The sequence below is a fragment of the Netta rufina genome, assembly GCF_964035555.1.
Source record: "Netta rufina genome assembly, chromosome: 3".
Lineage (NCBI taxonomy): Eukaryota > Metazoa > Chordata > Aves > Anseriformes > Anatidae > Netta > Netta rufina.
The window spans coordinates 38,628,276-38,645,709 of record NC_140125.1 but is presented as its reverse complement, the minus strand read 5'-3'; the positions used below and the strand labels follow the sequence as shown (position 1 = coordinate 38,645,709).

At 49.2% G+C, this 17,434-nt stretch overlaps 1 protein-coding gene across 4 annotated transcripts in view; it reads left to right on the top strand.

Annotated features, from left to right (window-relative positions):
- The window catches only part of TTC7A (tetratricopeptide repeat domain 7A), a gene marked incomplete at its 5' end in the record, with an annotated part of 164,679 nt that extends 151,564 nt beyond the window's left edge, over positions 1 to 13,115 (top strand). For all 4 annotated transcript variants that reach the window (XM_084284565.1, XM_084284562.1, XM_084284563.1 and 1 more), the window contains one exon: positions 8,276 to 13,115. In XM_084284565.1, coding sequence (XP_084140691.1) covers positions 8,276 to 8,497 — 222 coding nt within the window. In that variant the 3' untranslated portion in view covers positions 8,498 to 13,115. The remainder of the gene's footprint in view (positions 1 to 8,275) is intronic.
- Between the last annotated feature and the right edge of the window lie 4,319 nt (positions 13,116 to 17,434).

Sequence of the window (17,434 nt, the reverse complement as noted above, 5' to 3'; positions counted from 1 at the left end):
TTTGGAAACCAAAATAAATTCCTGAAAGACAAAACTCGCCAGTTCTTTTCTGATCCCTTCTCTAAAATCTGCGCAATCCTTTACAAAAGGAGAACCTGAATATTTCTTAAACCCCTCGAGTTCCCGGAGTGCTTCGTTCACCTCTGGAGAACGAGCCTTGTATCCAGGCCTACAGACACTGTCCTTGGGCTGATCTCTTCCTGCAGCCAACTCTGCAGCAGATGCCTCTCCACTGAGCTCCAACCTGATCTTCCAGAAGATTATTAGCTTTAGTTGTGGTTTGCCATCCACAGCCCTCTAGATCCCATGCAGCTCAGCTAATCAGTATTGTCCTCACGCGGTGCTTTGCTCTGAGATCAAATTAAAGCCTAGAAATTGTAGTAGTCAAGTCTGCTTGTCTACAGATGAACTCATAAATGATATTTCGGAAGGTGCTCAGGGAATCGTCAGAAGGGAGAAGGGATGGAATTATACTGCAACCTTCAGATACTTCTTCACAGACAAGGAAACCAGTTATAATTAGTTTAAATTCTGAGCGTTTTAGCCGCCTGTTATCACACTGAAGACAGAGCAGTGAGAGAGACTGTAGTACTGCAGTTCGTAAAGTAGCCTGTGGCACAGTAACAGAATGCGTTGCCTCCTGGTACCTAAGGCACAGCTGCACAAAGCTGGGGCAGGAACTGGCAAGAATTCCAGGTTTTGAGCAAACTGTCCCAATACTGACCACAGGCGAGAAGGAAGCAGAAGTCCCTTCGTGCCAGACAAATGGGAAACACGAAAACATCACAGCTCTCCTGAGACATCTTATGTCGAGGCGGTACGTGGACGTGCAGCTGGTGGGGTGGAGGCACAGCAGAGGGAGGCACAGGCTGGCACACAGCAGCACGTTCCTCAGAGCTCCCCCTCTGTTCCCCAGCAGCTCGGTGGCTTAGCACGGGGATGAGACAGCCAAGTGCCTGCTCTGGTGGTAAGTTCAGGAGAACCCTTCTGGGGACTGAGCTGCACAGAGACCCTCAGCAGAGCTGAACCTTCTGTGTAGGGGAACCTGCTCGTGACTCATACGTTCGGACAAGATTTATTCTGTCCAGAGAGGCACAGATAACTTGCGTATGAAACGTGCACGCCAGTCCCTGATTTCATGCAAGCCAGTGCATTAAAGACTGGGGCAAGATCCAGCATTGGCACCGGAGGAAACCTAAGCAGCCAGAAACCCCCTGTTCATCAGCCACAGCATGCTGCAGGCACTCACATCAATCAGGTGTACAGATCTGAAGGCTGGACATTCCCCAGCTGTATGCAGCAACGTCTTGCTACGTGTGACAGAACACAGGCACTTGCTTGCTGTCAAATAAAGGCAGAGAGTTGCTCCCCCCCCGGGGCAAGGGATGCTTAAATGCTGCCCTAATTTCTTGAAAATATTCGCTAGAAGTAAGTGTGCACACCCTGAGCACAGGGGAGGTGAGTTCTCCCTGCGCCGTAGCCTGAGAACGTCAAGCCTGGGACTTCTGCCTCCATAAGCTCGACCCTGGATCCCATCCCTGCTGTGGCTCATCTCTGAACAGCAGCAGATTATTCAGCACGAGATGCATTAGCAGCCAACAAAGCACAGAGCAACCGATTTCTAGACAGGTGTTCTAGCCTGGTACCTGACGGTGGGCATGGTGCTCGTCAGTGTGCTGGTCATGCACTGCACTTTCCTCTCAGTGCCGAGGCTGACCAGGCTCTGTTTGCATGTTGTGAAGTACTCGCACACCTTAAATTATACATTCTGTGTTATAAATTACTATCAGTTATTGGATTTGGACCTTCTGTACGTGTTTGTGCGGACAGCACGGTGAGGTTGAGTCCTGGAGTCCTGCTAGAAACTGCTGTGCGCTCTGCTGCAGCATTACTATGACAACTGCTAAGATCAGGGCTTGGAGAAATCTCACCTTCCCCAGGAAAAGAGTGTGTGAAACAAACACGGCACTTTGTTCATCTCAAGCATGTGGCTGAGGCATCCTTGCTTGCTAGGTTTCGCTGCTTGCTGCCTCATCTCCACGTAGGTCTCTGCAAAGGAGGAATTATCTGGAGAATATTCAGATGCGGTGAGCGATTTTGCTTTGAATGAAGCTTAAGTGACGCCAGTCCAACAAGGCAGAAAAACATTGCTCTCTTCATTCTCCCTAGGCTTCTGTGAGCCTCCCTGTGAAGAGATCAGAGCCTCCTGGTTTGAAACGCTGCCTTAGGGTTTGCTTTTTATGTCAATAAATGTTTTATCACCATTAAGCTCTGAACGCGGCACAAAAATCCCTGCTAACATTTGATGAACCGAAATAGGTACAGCAGGCATGGGGGTGGGGGCTTGCCTTTCTTTTGCTTCTCCTTCCCTTCCAGGGGACATTTCCCTGCCAAAGGGTAGTGCTACCTCTGTGGGGCTGGTGAGGTGTGCCCAGGTCCATGGTGGGCTACAGACCTCGCTGTCCTGACGCTCAGCTGGGCTGTCTGTCCCGCTGCCTCCTGCAGTCTCATCTTTTCTCTTAGCCCACGCCCCTTCAGAGCGCACAAAAAGGCTGAAGGGAAGCTCAGGCAGCAGAGCTGCTCAGCTGCCTTTGGTGCCTCAGGTAGCAGAGCTGAAACCTCAGGGTCCAACCTGCTGAGGTTCGCCCACGGGCACTGCAGGAGTGCTGCAAATTGAGATGGAAACTCTGGTGTCTGCTTTTTCCAGCACAGGGCAGTCCCCCTCTCCGGTGCCATTCCTTCTTTTCCCTTTCCACATGCTGCATTTTGCTGTGACCCTGCCTGCCTGCCTTCCCCACCTCCCTCCATCCCATCTTTGCTGTGTCAAACGCGGCACTTCGACGTCACTGACTGACAGGGGATGCTGCAGGTTCAGCGCAGGAGTTGGAGAGAGGGAAGGCAGCGAAGGAAAAGCTGCACTCGACTAAAGAGGCAGCAGAAGTGCTGCAAGAAAGGATTTTTCCTCCAAAACTGCATCCCTGTCACCCTTCATTATGGCAGCAAATTAAGACATGGTCTCTAATTCAGTGCATTCGGTGAGCGACCCTGACTGCTCCCCCAGCTCCGGGTATTCCTGCAGTGAATTTTCAGAGAATAAAGCTCAGATTTATAGCGCAGATTTGCCACAGCCTGCACTGAATCAGCAGAATGGATGATTAGCTACCCTGCACACTGACAGCTTCTGCATGACTAAGTGACAGCACAACAGAAATTCACCCCACTGCTCACGGCTAAGAAAAACTCCTGCTTCCTCAGAAATGCAAGGGTCGTGGATGCAGGGGGGAGAATCACGGAGGCATCAGATAGTTACAGGTCTGTCTTTATTCTGGGGGACCTAAGATTTTCAGGCTTCATCTTTCATGCCATTTTCTGAAAGGGCTTTGATATATCATGGTTTATGCAACAGATTTTGCTTGCAACTTACTCCGATTGCTAAATAATTACAGAAGTGTATGTAGCAGTGCAGATTTTCCCTGTACATGAGATCGTTCTCACCAAGTGCCAAATGCATCTTGAAAGGCTTTTTGCAGGCTTCTGCTGAATAGGCACACTCGTGAATGCGCACTTTGCTCCAGTATGCCAGTGTGCTGCCAGCTGCTAATTACCCTCCTTGTAACTGCTGGTGACATGGCCATATAGCAGGCTGGAGTAGAGAGGCAGGATACCCCATTTACCTGGAAATCAATTAGCTAGTGCAGTAGCAGTACCCAGCAACAGTCTACAGCCTAATTTACTCAGGTAGCTTCTTTTTGACAATAATGGGCCAAAATTCCCTGCTCAGTTGGGAAAAGTGGCAAAAACCACCCCACTTCGGAGTCAGTCTCATGAAAAAGAAAAAAAAAAAAAAGAAAAAGAAAAAGAAAAATGTGTGCAAAGTAATTATGCCTCTATGTAAAAAATAGAGGCTACTCTACCTGTACAGATCTCCCAGAAGATGACCGTGCCAAGAAAACAAAAAGCAGCCTTCTTGGAATGAAATAAAATATTTTTCTGAACATCTTTTGCCAGAAAGGAAAGAACAAATAAATCTGTGCCACCTTAGTGGAAGGAGGCAGGGATGCCAAGACTCAAGAGAACTCCCTGCTGCTCATCAGGTGTTCAAGCTAAACATTTGCAAAGGAAGTTTTGACTTTCTTTACTAAAAATAAATTCCTCCTTGTGCTTGAGGTTTATTTTGTAGACTTCCATAATGTCTTTTCTGAACTATTTTATGGGAGTTTTATGAGCTAACAGCTTTTAAGGAGGTTTCTTCAAACTCTAGAGAAATAAAGGCACAGCTCAGGAATTCCAAGACCTCCTGAATTAGGACTTCAAGGGGGAGGTTTTGCTCGCTTCCTTTATTAATAGAAATTGAAAACAACTCTTTTTTTTTTGCTCATTTAAAGTGAAACATGGGTCTCCTGTTCTAAAACAAGAACAGCCTCACTCAATTGCTGAGTATCACATCACTGTGTGAATTGCAATCCAAGCTCGGTACAGATACATTAATGCACTTAGCACATGAAATGCTACGTCTGGTTAGCAGGGGACTGGTGCAAGCCCTACTGACATGCTGCCTAACGGGAGCTCCAAAGCAAAATGATTCCCACACACCTTTGGGGTTGGGTGTTTTGTTTGTTTCTTTGTGTGTTTTTTTTTTTTTTTTTTTTTTTTTTTTTACTATTTATATTATGCTTGAGTCAAAAAGAAGCCAGTCCTTATTGCCCTGACATGGGTACCACCAAAACTGATGGAGAAGAACCTGTTTAGAGGCCACCCCCATCTTTGGGAGGAAAATAACTGGGCAAAAATAGAAGTGCCAGTGCTAGCCAGGAGGTGGCAGAGGAGCCAGGCCACCTTGTGCACTGGTTTCTGTGCTAATTTGGCAAAAACGCAAATACAAACCAAAGCAAAACAACAAAGCCCAGCCCCACCCTCCCTTTGCAAGAATAAGAGGATGAAACCCTTAATCATTTTCCTGCTTGTATTTATACTAATTGCTCGTCTTCCTGAGATCTGACTTTATGAAATTATGCATGCACACCAAGCAGATGAGTTTCCATAGAAACTCAGGAACTGAACTTTCATTAGAAAAATCTTTTAAAAAAATATCTTCCAGATAAAAATGCAAATTGCCTGTCAGTGGGTGGCTTTCTGAATTTATATATAATTTTTTTCTTTTGCACTGTAGGCAGATTCCAGCTGGACCTACATAGCAACAACATGCAGGCATTGTTTATAGCAAGCCAGACTCCATGGGGAAATGAGAAATTCAGTAGCAAAGAGAAGCTCTCAAGTGCAAATACCTCAGGGAAACAAAAAACTGAAGTGCTCGGTGCTGCGTGTTAGTGAGGCTTGGGGATTGTGCAGCCTCCAGCTCTCAGAAAATGCTGGTGGCTCGCAAGGAGCAGCAGGGAGGGAAGGGGAGAGAGGAAACACAAATGAAGAAACTCTCCTGCAACCAGAATTAATGATGTTCAGCCTGCCCTTTAAACACCTAGCAGCATATTTCTGCCGGTTCAGCTCGGCCTTACTGGAAGGACTGACACCATCTGCTGTTGGCTTACTGTGGGCGAAGGAGTGGATCGAAGTCCTGGGGTTTGGGAACATTTGTGGGCTGGGCTGGGTGGCCACAGCCTGGCTTCTTGGGCTGAGGCCTGATGCCCGGCTTCTGTTGCCCACCCCAAATGGAAATGGAGGCAAGAAGGCAGCCGTGGGGCTGTCTGTGGTGGGAACAAGATGGGAGGAGGACTGAGGGCACACCTGGCAAGGGCATGGACCTGGGCAGCCTTTAGCACAACCAGTATTGTGTCAGCGAGGGGGTGGATATTGAGCTCCTTTACCCGGGGAGCCGCAGAGGGAAGGAGCCACACCAGCCCCTGCTCCTTGACCACAGCCGAGGGTGCTGGGGCACACCAGGGCTCTGTGCCGCACAGGTGCCGCTGGGGTTTTACGAGGAGGTGGATTTCACTTCAGCATTGTTGAAAGGCACGAGATGTCAGCCGGGAAGGGAATTCCCCTCCAGCTTGGAGAGGGATGACAGGCAGCAGCTGCACGGGCTCGCCGGCTGGTGCGCCTCGCTTGGGGCCAGCGGCCCTCCGGGAGCACGGGGCGGCTGCGGCAGGGCGAGGGTGGCGCTGGGTCCCCGGCCAGCAGGGAGCAGAAGTGGCTCCGCTGGGTCAGCACAACAGGAAGAGTTTTTAGGAAGAGTGGTTTTGTGGTCGAGGACAAACACGAGCCGAGATCGCTGCCGTCTATTCTTGGCTCTGCAGCAGACTTGCTATGGCCACGCTACTTGCCCTTTCTGAACCTCATTATCCTTGTCAAGCGGGTGACTCAAATTATAATTGCACAAATTCCTTCCAGTCTGTCAGTACGTGCCGGCGGCCGTTTCCAGGCAGCTACCTCCAGGGAACCGGGCTGTCCCACCAGACCACCTCTGTTCCACCTGTGTCTGTTCGCAAGGGGATTCGGCCCTGGGGCCCTGCCATTTTCCAGCAGAGAGAGGAACCTAAAGGAAAAACATCCCCACTGAACCTCTGAATGATGAGATTTGATACTCAGTTGACCATTCAGGTCAAAGTTACGTGCAAGAGGCAGCGAAAGTTTACACGGTACTGCCTATATTTGACTAAATGTGTGCTTCTTAATTCCTCTCTCTGGCGAAGTAGTGGTTTTCTGTCAGTATTTGTAATATCACTGTCTCGCATGCGTTACTCATGCTGATGTACCCTGCATCTCTTGGTATTTTTGGAAGAGCAAACAAAACAAGACGAACGATCTTCATCAATTCCAAAAGTATCAACATTTTTTCATTAGAAATTTAATTTGGGTTCTAGTTGCAAGAGTTTTTGGGTTTCTTACATCTTTTGATATCAGCTGAAGGCAACTAGACCCACTGAAGGCAGAAGTAATGCTTCCCTTCATCTATACGACTGCTTCCACGTACTGTCTCCTATCAGGAAACGCATGAAGCCAGGCAGTCCTCTCCCTTTACAACATTTCCACATGTCCACCAAATCAAATTGTGGTATTTTCTTAGTAAAAGATTTCCAATCCATGGCATTTCATTACTGGGCTGCTATTACACATGACGCTCTAAAACTGAATTCCATCACTGGGGCTGTTCTGATGTGGAAACCTTTGAATCGCTGAACTCCTTGGCTGAGGAATCGATGGCAGGAGCTCATCTATACACCGCAGTCCCTCACCCTACATGGGGAAGGACTGTTGTTTTTTCTGCAGGGGACAGGGACAACTTAGATGTGAGCTCTTGCTTTGTATGAACTTGACCCTAAGAGCATAACCCTTACAAATTTTGAGGCATTTGTTGCTTGCACCGTGGTGGTTGCTTTGGCAAGGTAGCATGGGCCATCCCTCACGCTGTAGGACGAGGCCTTTAAGCTCGTCCTCACAGAGAGGCCACCTCATAGTGGTGGTGGCATCTCTGAGGTTTGGTGCAGCAGCATACAAGCATACTGAGCGCTTGGCAGGCAACATGGAGGTGTTGGCAGCATCTCCCACAGGCCACATCTGGATGGAGCTGGCGAGGCCTTCATCCTGGTGTGAACACTGTGAGGAGGAAGCAAGAAAATGCCACTAATACGCTGTGGTATCCAAAGCCAGCATGACCACCTGTGCTCAGCGAGGTTGGGGGCTGTATAATTAAAAGGGAGCCCGGCTCATTAGATGCTTTGTGGGTTCAGAGGCATCTACGCCAGCCCTATAGGAAAACACGTTCTTCCTAGCGCTTCTTTCATCCTCCCCCTCCTGTTCCTTCCAGATGGTTACACCCACTTGTGTCTTTTCTTACCCTAAGGACAGCTTTTTAACAAGGTTCCTCTATCCTTCTCCCCCACACTGCCTTAGGCTGTACAGCAGACAGAGGGGCCCCAATGCTGTTATGACCAGCGTGGCCCTGGAAAGGGGCCTCATCCCTCTAGTCCGTTTGTCAAGAGGAAAGGCATTTCTTTCTATATGGTGAGGATGTTGGAGCTGAGGGACTTCGCCTCAGCCTCAGCTGGGTTTTGCAGACATGCAGGTGTTAATTCAGCTACTCGGTCTGCTTAATCTTCACAGCTGTTGTTTTAAATGACAGAATCAAAAGGATCGCAACCAGAAAAAGCAGAGATTAAAGGCTGATCACTCCTCTTCTCCAGAAGCAGGGAGGGGGGATCCCCTGCATAAGGCTACTGCGCCTGCACGCTTAGGTCTGCCCAGCCTGCTGGGAGCTTGGGCTCGCCTTTTTCTGCCGCCTGGTGCCCCCGCTAACCGCTCCTCCCTTGTTTGTTGGCAGGGCCTGGTGCTCAACAGGCTTGGGCGGAGGGAGCTGGCCCAGAAGGTCCTCAGAGACGCCATCCAGATCCAGAACACCAGCCACCAGGCCTGGAACAGCCTCGGGGAGGTCCTGCAAGCTCAGGGGAAAAATGAAGCAGCCATCGAATGCTTCCTCACCGCTCTGGACCTCGAATCCAGCAGTCCTGTCATCCCCTTCACTGTCATACCCAGGGAGCTCTGAGGCTTCTTCATTCAATGGACAGACACCAACAGACAGACAAAAAGACATACAGTGAAGAAACTGGATTTAACACAAAAGTGCCATTGTAACCCGGAATTGGGCAAAATAATTCCAGGATGGGGCTCAGGTCTACATGCTTAGCTGAGACGAGTCTAACTGTAGAGGAATTAGCAACAGGCAAAGAAAGAGAATGCCTTTTTTCTTCACAGATGCCTGGTTAACCCCCTGTTCAAGTTAATAGAAAGACTTATTTCAAAGTGTTGGTTCAAGGTGACTGTCTGTAGAACAGATTGTGCTGGAGTACAATCTATTTCAAATCTAGTTCAAAGCACTTGCACCTTTCAGCTTTTATTAAGGATGAAAACCCCAAATCCAAAGATAAAACCCCCAAACCCTGAGTTAAAGCCCAGACCAGCTCTAAACAGGAGTAAACGCCCCAACTAATGTACCAAGTTGTATTTAAGCACCTAGCTGCCTCCACACAGATCTGACAGGATAGGAATGACAGTTATACCGTATAGATGTGCAGTATATGCCATTTACAAAATTATTTCAGCTATTCTAATAATCCTTTTTCTTAGCCTTGCTCTTATATACTGCATATACACACTATATTTAGTGTGGCATTTGCCTAGACCAGTTTAAATTAAAAATACTTTTTATTTTTAAGCTGCTATTGTAGTGTGATTCACAAAAGCAGAAAGACCAAAGACCCAATCAGTTCACACTTGGCCTAGCATTAAAAGCATCTATGTATCTCCAGTTACATATTACTGAAAGGCCTTTCTTGAAGTAGCTAATTATGAACTCTGAGCTTCATTCTCGTTAATCACCCATTCCCTCACTTCCAGTGAGGAACGAAGCGATTACCAGCAGATAGTGACTGAGCTCTGTGCTTGACTGTGGTGCTGTTCCCGGCACCAAACCTGTTCGTGCCTGTCCTGTCGTGGCCTAAAAGACAGCAGCATTCTGCTAAGGGGAGGCGCACTGAAGGCAGCACACATGTATAAGAATCGCTTTTCTTTGAAAACCAAATCCTGGGATTTTCTGCAGACATCTCACGTCAGAGGTAGGGGCTGCGCCTGCAGCGAAGCAGGCGCATGTTGTGCATCGCATCAGATGCGAGCGTGATCCCCGCAGCCGTCCGAAGAGCTCCTAATCCCCTGCCCTCCCGCTGGCTGGCCGGGGCGGGGAGGCAGCTGCCGGACCCCATGCTAAGCCGATCCTCACCCAGCTCTGCGTGACCTGCCCGCGGCCCCTGCAGCCAGCTGGAGCTGTAACCAGCTGCCAGCCCCGGCCATGGCGCTCCCAAGGCAAAGGGGATGCAAAAATGAGCCGTGGGCACTTTCCTACGCATGAAGTTGGGGCCACGTGCCTGTTCCTGACCAAAGAAGGCTTGTGCCTGCTCCACAAGCGGGTTTGCACTGAAACACACAGTGTACGATGGCTGTGCCCAGTATTGCAGTCTGCAGCTAGCTCCTTACAGAAATCCTAACATCCTCAGGCAGTAAATGAGTCGGGGTTATTCCTGCAAGACCCCGAGGCACTGGAGCAGTCTTGAAGTCAGCATTGTTTACACTTGGTTGGAGACCTGCAGGCTAGCGGAGACCTCCTGGGCCGTGCCTGTGCTTTTGCTCCTGCCCTGGCCTCCTCTGGAGGCACCCGTGCCCAGGCAGCAGGCTACACCAAGCTCTCCAAGCAGCCTGTTGCACGCCCAAGCCGATTTTTGGGGTGACACCAGACTGGTGCAAGAGCCCAGCATATTCCTCTGCTCACCCAGGTGCTGGGAGGGAAAGCAGTGCAGAAAGCGCTCAGCCCATCGGGTCTCCAGCTTCTCCGTGGCACGCAGGCCCCAGCCGAGGCTCCTCAGGCCAGAGGCAGGTTTCCACCAAGACAGTGTTACCCAGCCACAGCACTTGTTTGCGGTAGCACCAGCAGCAGAGGAAAGAGTAGTACCAGAATGAAATGACTTTCATGGAGACAGAAAGTCTCAGCAGAGAGCCACATTGCTCTGTGGGGTGCTCTGAGGTTGGCTCTGTGCTGCCAGTGGGAAATGGGGACGGGGAGGAGGGAAATTAGTGTTGACATGGTCTGTAAATTGTTAGCCAGGTGTTTTAAAGCCAGTTCCACTGTTAGAAGCAATCTGACAACAGGCAGACACATAGAGATTGGGATTACCTTCCACCAGTTCCCAGGATGGGAGCGAGCTTTCTGTCTAAGACACAGAAGAGTCCCTGTGGTCTGACATCTCCGCCTTCCTCTGCAGCATCTGTCTGCAGGGCACTGCCATGGTAACCCCCGTGAACCAGACAGCTCTTCAAGTCCAAGCTGTGCCTCGGTCCCTGCGACTCTTCTGGCAATCTCTGTGCTAAGAGGTCAGTAACAGCAGACAAGCAGCTGTTCGCAGACCTCGTTACTTCTGCGTGTGTAGCTCCTGAGCTGCCACCAGCACATTGAGGGAGGGAGCTTCATCTCGGTGGCACCGGGACCTCCACAACACTCGTCTTCCTAGGAGAGGTGCAGAGGTGCGTGGGTGCTTTGTGTGCATCAGCCAGCCAGGTGCTGGCCCTGCAGCTGCTTTGTGCCCCTGGGGGTGGCACTGGCACTGGAATCGCAGCCCTGAGGTGCTCTGCTGCCAGAAGATGCAGCTTCTGTCAGCATCAAGAGGGGTTACACAGGTGAGGCATCTCCACACCACAGCCCCGACATCAGCTGCAGACACAGCTCTGCCTCAGCGATGGATTTGGACTCGGCCCCAGGATTTGCTGGGCACAAAGCACGTTCGCTGGAACAGTGCATTTCTGTAAGGTTGCCGGTACATTTCTGTGTTTTCTTCCTAATACTTTGAGGTTTAGAGACTGAGGTTATACTGCCCTAAAATGCTCTGCACAGGGCAGGAAGGAGGCGGTGTTTACAGACTTGCAAGTATTTCAGGGGTAGAACCTCCATCCACACTTGTTCTTAAGCATGGATTTTTTACTTTCAGGTACAGATAAACAAAAACAAAGACTACAAACATGCCTATGCATTCTAGTATTTATTTAGATACCAACACTGATAAATCTAATAGACCCACTCCTCTGAGCTGATTAAGTAATACTCCTTTGTATAGCAGGAAGCCCGGCATGCTTAATGCTTAGGGTTTTAGACTAAGCACATGAGATTTATATCCCATCCCTCGTATGAATATTACAGATGATTATAAGTAATGGAAGTTTGGGGAATAATAAGGGAAGTACTGATTCTGGAGTCTTAATGCTGACTTGAGTCCAACAGTTTTCTCATCAATTTAGAAAGAAAAGGGGAAAAAATAGCATCATTGTCTGAAGGATCGAGGTGCGGCCCGGTTCCCTTCATTCCACCACAGGGTTATTTTCCTTTGAGTCAGCAGGGAAAAGATAAAAAACAGCAAAAGGAAACTACCTAGCTCTTATTTTTCTGCTGCACAGTGAAGGAGCAATATTTGCCATTGCCTTTAACCAGCCAGGTTTGCACGTGGTACCAACAGTCAGTCGGCCTGCAGGTGAACAGAGAAGCCCAGCAGCCAAGGGGTGACCCCACTCCCTGCCTTAGCCCGTGTAAACTGGCGTCCCCTCCGCGGATGCTGGTATTTATGAGCGTGCTGGTATTTATGAGCGTTTCCTCCAGCTGAGGCTGTGCCCACCGGAGTCCTCGCTCCGTCCAGAGGACAGGCGGGGCGCTGTGCCCAGAGCAGAGCTGCCGTGTTCCTGCGCTGCACCAGCACCCCAGCCCGTTTCTATTGGTAACAGTTCATGCTACTGATTATCACAATGTTTCAGAAGTGCTAATTATCTTTTCTTGGTAATGACTAATAAATCCAAATGGAGAACAGTCCTGGAGGGTGTTTGCTTTAAAATTCACTGGCTGAGAACCAAGGTAGGCACAGCACTGGCTGCTGCGGTGTGAACTGCAGTTATCCCCCCGAAGCCCCATTTTTTACCAGTCTCAGTGAAGCCAGAGTTTGGCTCCTTTATATTTCACTTTAATGACAACGGAGCGGGAAACAGCCGTCAGTGAAAACAGATCAGTGCCGTGATCTTTTTTCAGCCAAACCCACCCAGATTCGAGAGTTGCAATTCGGCCCAGGAAAGCAAGGCTCCCCAGAGCAGTCTCGGCGCAGTGATAATTGCCTGGGACTGCTCTGTGTTACAGGCACGTTCGGCAGTCATTCAAGGAGTGTGTGTGGCTGGGACTCCTCTCCCCCCCACAGGCCCTGTGTGTGGCAGAGGAGAGCTGCTCCGTGCCCAGAGGGACAGCTGCAGTGCCAGCTGGGTGCCCTGGGCGCTGCTCCCACCCTTCCCAGCTCTTCCCCCGGCCTGGCCGCTGGGTCTTAAGAGACCCAGCTCGTTCTCCCCACAGAAACACGTGCCAGTCTGTAGCTAACACCGCCGAAAGGGACCACGGCACCACACCGCTGCAGAGCAGAGCGTGCTGGTGCAAGGAGGAGCCTCTCTGCCCCGCTGCACGGAGAGGCACCTCCAACTTCGGCACCGGGGCGCATTTCACACTCGGCAGCGCCGCCCAGACACTGTTAATGCGGTTGTTGCGGTCGTTTTTCCATGTAACTTAACATTTCTTCTCGTTGGGAGATGTTTTCAGCAGATGAATAAAATTGACCCTGTGGAAAGAAAAAAAAAAAATGCTCCTCATGCATAGTTATTTCCTGCCATTTTCAGTGCTTTTAATATATTCATGCCACAGATACTTGAGGCATTATGAAACAACTAACTAACGGGAACCTAGTGTGCCTAGCAAGTTACCAGTTGCAAAGGGCATTTGGGCCTACACCCTGTAGTTCATGGGAAAAACGGGAGTGAGCATGCAAGCAGCGTGCCCTCAGAGAGGAAGAGAGCCAGGAAAAAGGAGCAGCGTAGCTTCAGATGTTTGGGTTCATGCAGATTTACGCGAGCATCGTGCTTTTCTTGTGCTTCTTCCAGTAAAAATAAACAAAGGTAGTGTGAGAAACTAACATCAAGGTCATATGCAAATACTAAGTCATCTTGTTTAGGGACTCACCTTATTTTGGCCACAATGCCATTAATCACGTCTTTTTTTTTTTTTTATTTTTTTGTTTTCAGTTTAATCCCGTGGCCATTTGGAAATAGCTATCTCCATTCAAGAGCTTCCAGAGCATTCTTTGCATTTACATGTTAATCTTCTGGGCAAGCTTCAAAAGGGCCTTAAAAAAAGCCAGACCCTTAGTGTCATGCTCAGATTAAGGGAAGGGTTTTTGAAGAGCAGTTCTTCCTAGCTGGCTGCTCGGGTTATGCCTGCATTCAGCACAGCTCGAGCAGGACAGGGTTCCTCTAAGCTAAGTCCTTCAATGGTTACAGCAAAGCCTTAAAAGCTGGAAATGGAAGCAAAAAAACACCAGCTCTGGCTTTTTCCCCTCTTTCGCATATGGAGAAAGGAAGCAAACCAATGGCTGGGGTGTCCGTGGGGGCAGGGGGAGGAACCCAAACTGGACCTGAAGAATTGGGTTGTTCAGTCCCCACTTAGGGGCAACTCGCAAAGAAAATAGGCTTGGCCACTCCTCTTCAATTTCAACTTCACTAGAGTGCATGGCAAGTTAGCCTTGCTGCATCACAAAGGTGCTTGATATTCCCTTTGTTTAAATGGGAAGAAATAAGCATTTTCCCCCTCAGATTTGCTCCAGGTGGTTTGGGCACTCCCATGTGCGTGGACTCCTTCCCATGTTGGAGAAGGCAGTTGCACTTTGGTAGCAATTTAACATGGTACTCTTGAAAGAGTATCTTTTAAGAATATCTTTTAATAACCTAATCACACCTCTGCTTCTGTCTTTCTGCTGCTGAATGGGGAAGAACTCACTCCGATATCTGTGCCAAATTCCTGCCTGGTGTGAAGCCTGGATGTTTAGCAGTCCCGTGAGCGGTGAGGGAAGAAATGGGAAGCGTCCCCGCAGCCCAGATGCTGTCTTGCACTCCTGTCTCTGGCTGTCAGGTTTTCGTGGAGCCAGGAAAGCAGCAATGTTGACTCTGTCTTCAGCCACATCCCTCAGGAGGTGTCACAAAAAAATGCACATAACCCACTGATCTGTAAAGACTGGTGTTAGAGAAAGTAGCAGTAGGTATCACCGGTTTATGCAGTTGCCATCTGCAGCCACGAAAGCATTTCACTTAGCTCTGGCTGTCAAACCAATTTCCTCTGCAGTCATTGTCTCCAAAACGAAGAGCTGCATCTCCCAGCCAAAAGTGTCCCCACAGGTCCACCGGCTGAAGGGCAAGATCCAAAGGCTTTCTCAGCGCTCCAAGGTAAGAAAGTGTTGAATCACGGAGGGAAAACCCCTGCAGGTCATTCCCCTGAGTCTGCCGAGCTGCCAGCCTCAGCTCGGAACCCATTCAAAGCTGATGCAGCTGCTGGGCAGACTGGCCTGACCATGCAGATGGGACAGACGTTGGTTTTATAGAGAGTAACGTGTCCTGAAGCAGCAGAAGAGGAATCACTATGTTGTAAAGTAAAGGACATTTTCCTTACTAAAAAGCTCTTGCAGAGGCAAAGCCCAACTTTACCAGCACTTCTGACAGAAACATGTGAAAACAGACCGCGGAGCAGCCCCTTGACAGCCTCCTGGCTGCACAGGTGGCTCTGAACCTTAATTCTTCCCCCACCCCACCCCACACCGCGGCCGGGGAGCCAAATGCATCGTGACAGCCCTGGGACCACGCTGCCGCAGCACGCCCGCGGCGATGCCAGGCCCGCGTCCCGCCCTCATTGACTTTCAAAGGGCAGCGGAGTCCTTGAAGCAAAAGATCCATTACATTATGTATGGCAAGTCAGACATCTTTTTTATAATGCAGCTGCTCACAATATCATAATTAGGTCTGGAAACTGGCATGTTCATAAATTAATCAGTAACAAGCAGTCCTGTATTTCGCTGCCCTGTGAGAGAGGCCAGCGTACGCCGTCTGAATGCGCAGTGCCGGGAGCTGCTTCAGAAGGACGGGAGTTCAAGGCCGTGGTGATTTTCTGGGCAGCACAGGTTAGGGGTGTTTTTGTGGCCGGTGTAAGTGGCATTGTCCGGCAGGCACAGTTAGCAAATGGACCGCTGCCTCAGGGGATGTGCAGCCTTGGATCCCCTCCTCCTGGGCTGGCAGCAAGCAGAAATTGGAGTCAGTATCTCAGGTTTCCGAAACGGGAAGCTGCCAAATCCAGAAAGTAAGCAATTCATTTCCCCGTTACAATAGTGCCGCTCTTATTCCTCCTTGGAGGATACGAAGGGTTTTCCAGAGGGCAGCAGGGAGGTGCCGCATCCCCCTTTGCAGCGGATACAAACGAGGTCTGCTGCGAGCCCGGCCAAGCCAGGGCTGCTTCTCTCTGCAAAACTGGTCAAATTGCTGATTTTGGGGTTTGGCAGGGGAGCTGAGGGAGGGCTCAGCCCACAGGTTGCATTAGTGCGGTATTTAAGGCTCCTTGCTCTGTGAATCACCAGGGCAGCACACGTCAGGCACGGGGAGTGCTGCAGCCAGGAGTCACGGGCACCTCGGCACAAGCAGTCCCGGCCTGGACCCTGCCATGTCGAGGGGCTCACTTACCACGACTGAATCTTTTATTTGACAATTTCTTCTCTTTTTGAACTTCCCATCATCCCCTCTTGGGAACTCGCATAGCACTTTTTGTTCAGACAGCTAAGCGAGTAGTAATAAGCTGAAAGAAAATAATTTGTTTCGAGCTTCATTCCAAAGGAAAACTTTGGAGATTTTCAACTAAATAGAGCTTAAAAAAAATTCCAATTAAAAAAATATTGTTCTGACAGGAGTCCTCAAGCAGTATCTTCAATAACTCGGATTTATATGACCAGAAGTTTTGAGAGAATTGCCAGAAGGGAGAGCATTTTGAAAGAGAAATTCAAGATGTTTAGTCCTAAAACAATCTACACAGAACATTTAAATTTTCCATTTTGTCTTCCGGCCAAGAACAATTCACCAAAGTTATCTCAAGTTTTTATGCACCTCCAGTTTTCTGGAACTTTGCTTTCAGCAAATACCAGACTTGAAAAAGGTCCAAAATGTTCTCCAGTCTCACTTCTTGTTCTCCTTTGTGACCAGTGCTGGAGCTCCCAGTGCAAAAGCATCCTGGAGTGCTTCTGCATGGCATTACCAAGCACCACATCAGCCAGCACAGGTTGTTTTATGGAGGGTAATGAGATGCTGAGTAAACGCCAGCACATACTGCTTCATATGTGCCCATGCACACAAGGTGGGGTTGTTCCCGCCACGTAAATACAGACCAATATCAAGTGCTTTTGGAAATCTCATCCATGTACTCATCTGCAATTCAGGCGATGGTGATTTAAGCCTGGCTGGCTCGAACACGTGCCTGGACACAAAGAGCCACTGCTGTGCAGCCCAGCCCTCGTCTCACTGCTTTCTCAGTGACTACCATTTCTCAAAAGCAGCCTATTTAAGACTTTTTCCACTTTTTGTGATCCCTAGGAATCTTCCAGCAGATGTCTAGATCTTTAAATGTACGTATGCAGATTTCCGTGTAGGATACGACCTTCCTGGAAAGGACATGCTTAGGGTGCCTTGCTGGTTGGCCACAGACACCCCCGGGATCTGTAGCTCTCAGCCTGAAGACCAGTGACTTACAAGTTTTCTCCTAGATCTTATTAGAGCTTCTTAATTAAAAGTCCTCTTCAGGGACCTGAATTGACTTGGAAACCATGGTGATCACTTAGGTCAATCATGCAGAGAGATGATTGCATTTGGGAGGGTGAGGTGGGAGATGGGAAAGTGTGCATGTGGAAGAGTGTTATGAAAAATAAAAACAGAAAACCCAAGCATCTGTAAAAACAAGGAGCAAATGTGGTTTACAAAAGAGGATTCATCTTATAGGACTTACCATTCAATATGGAAATTGGGAATAAAAGCTCTTTTACACAGCTGAAAAATGTCT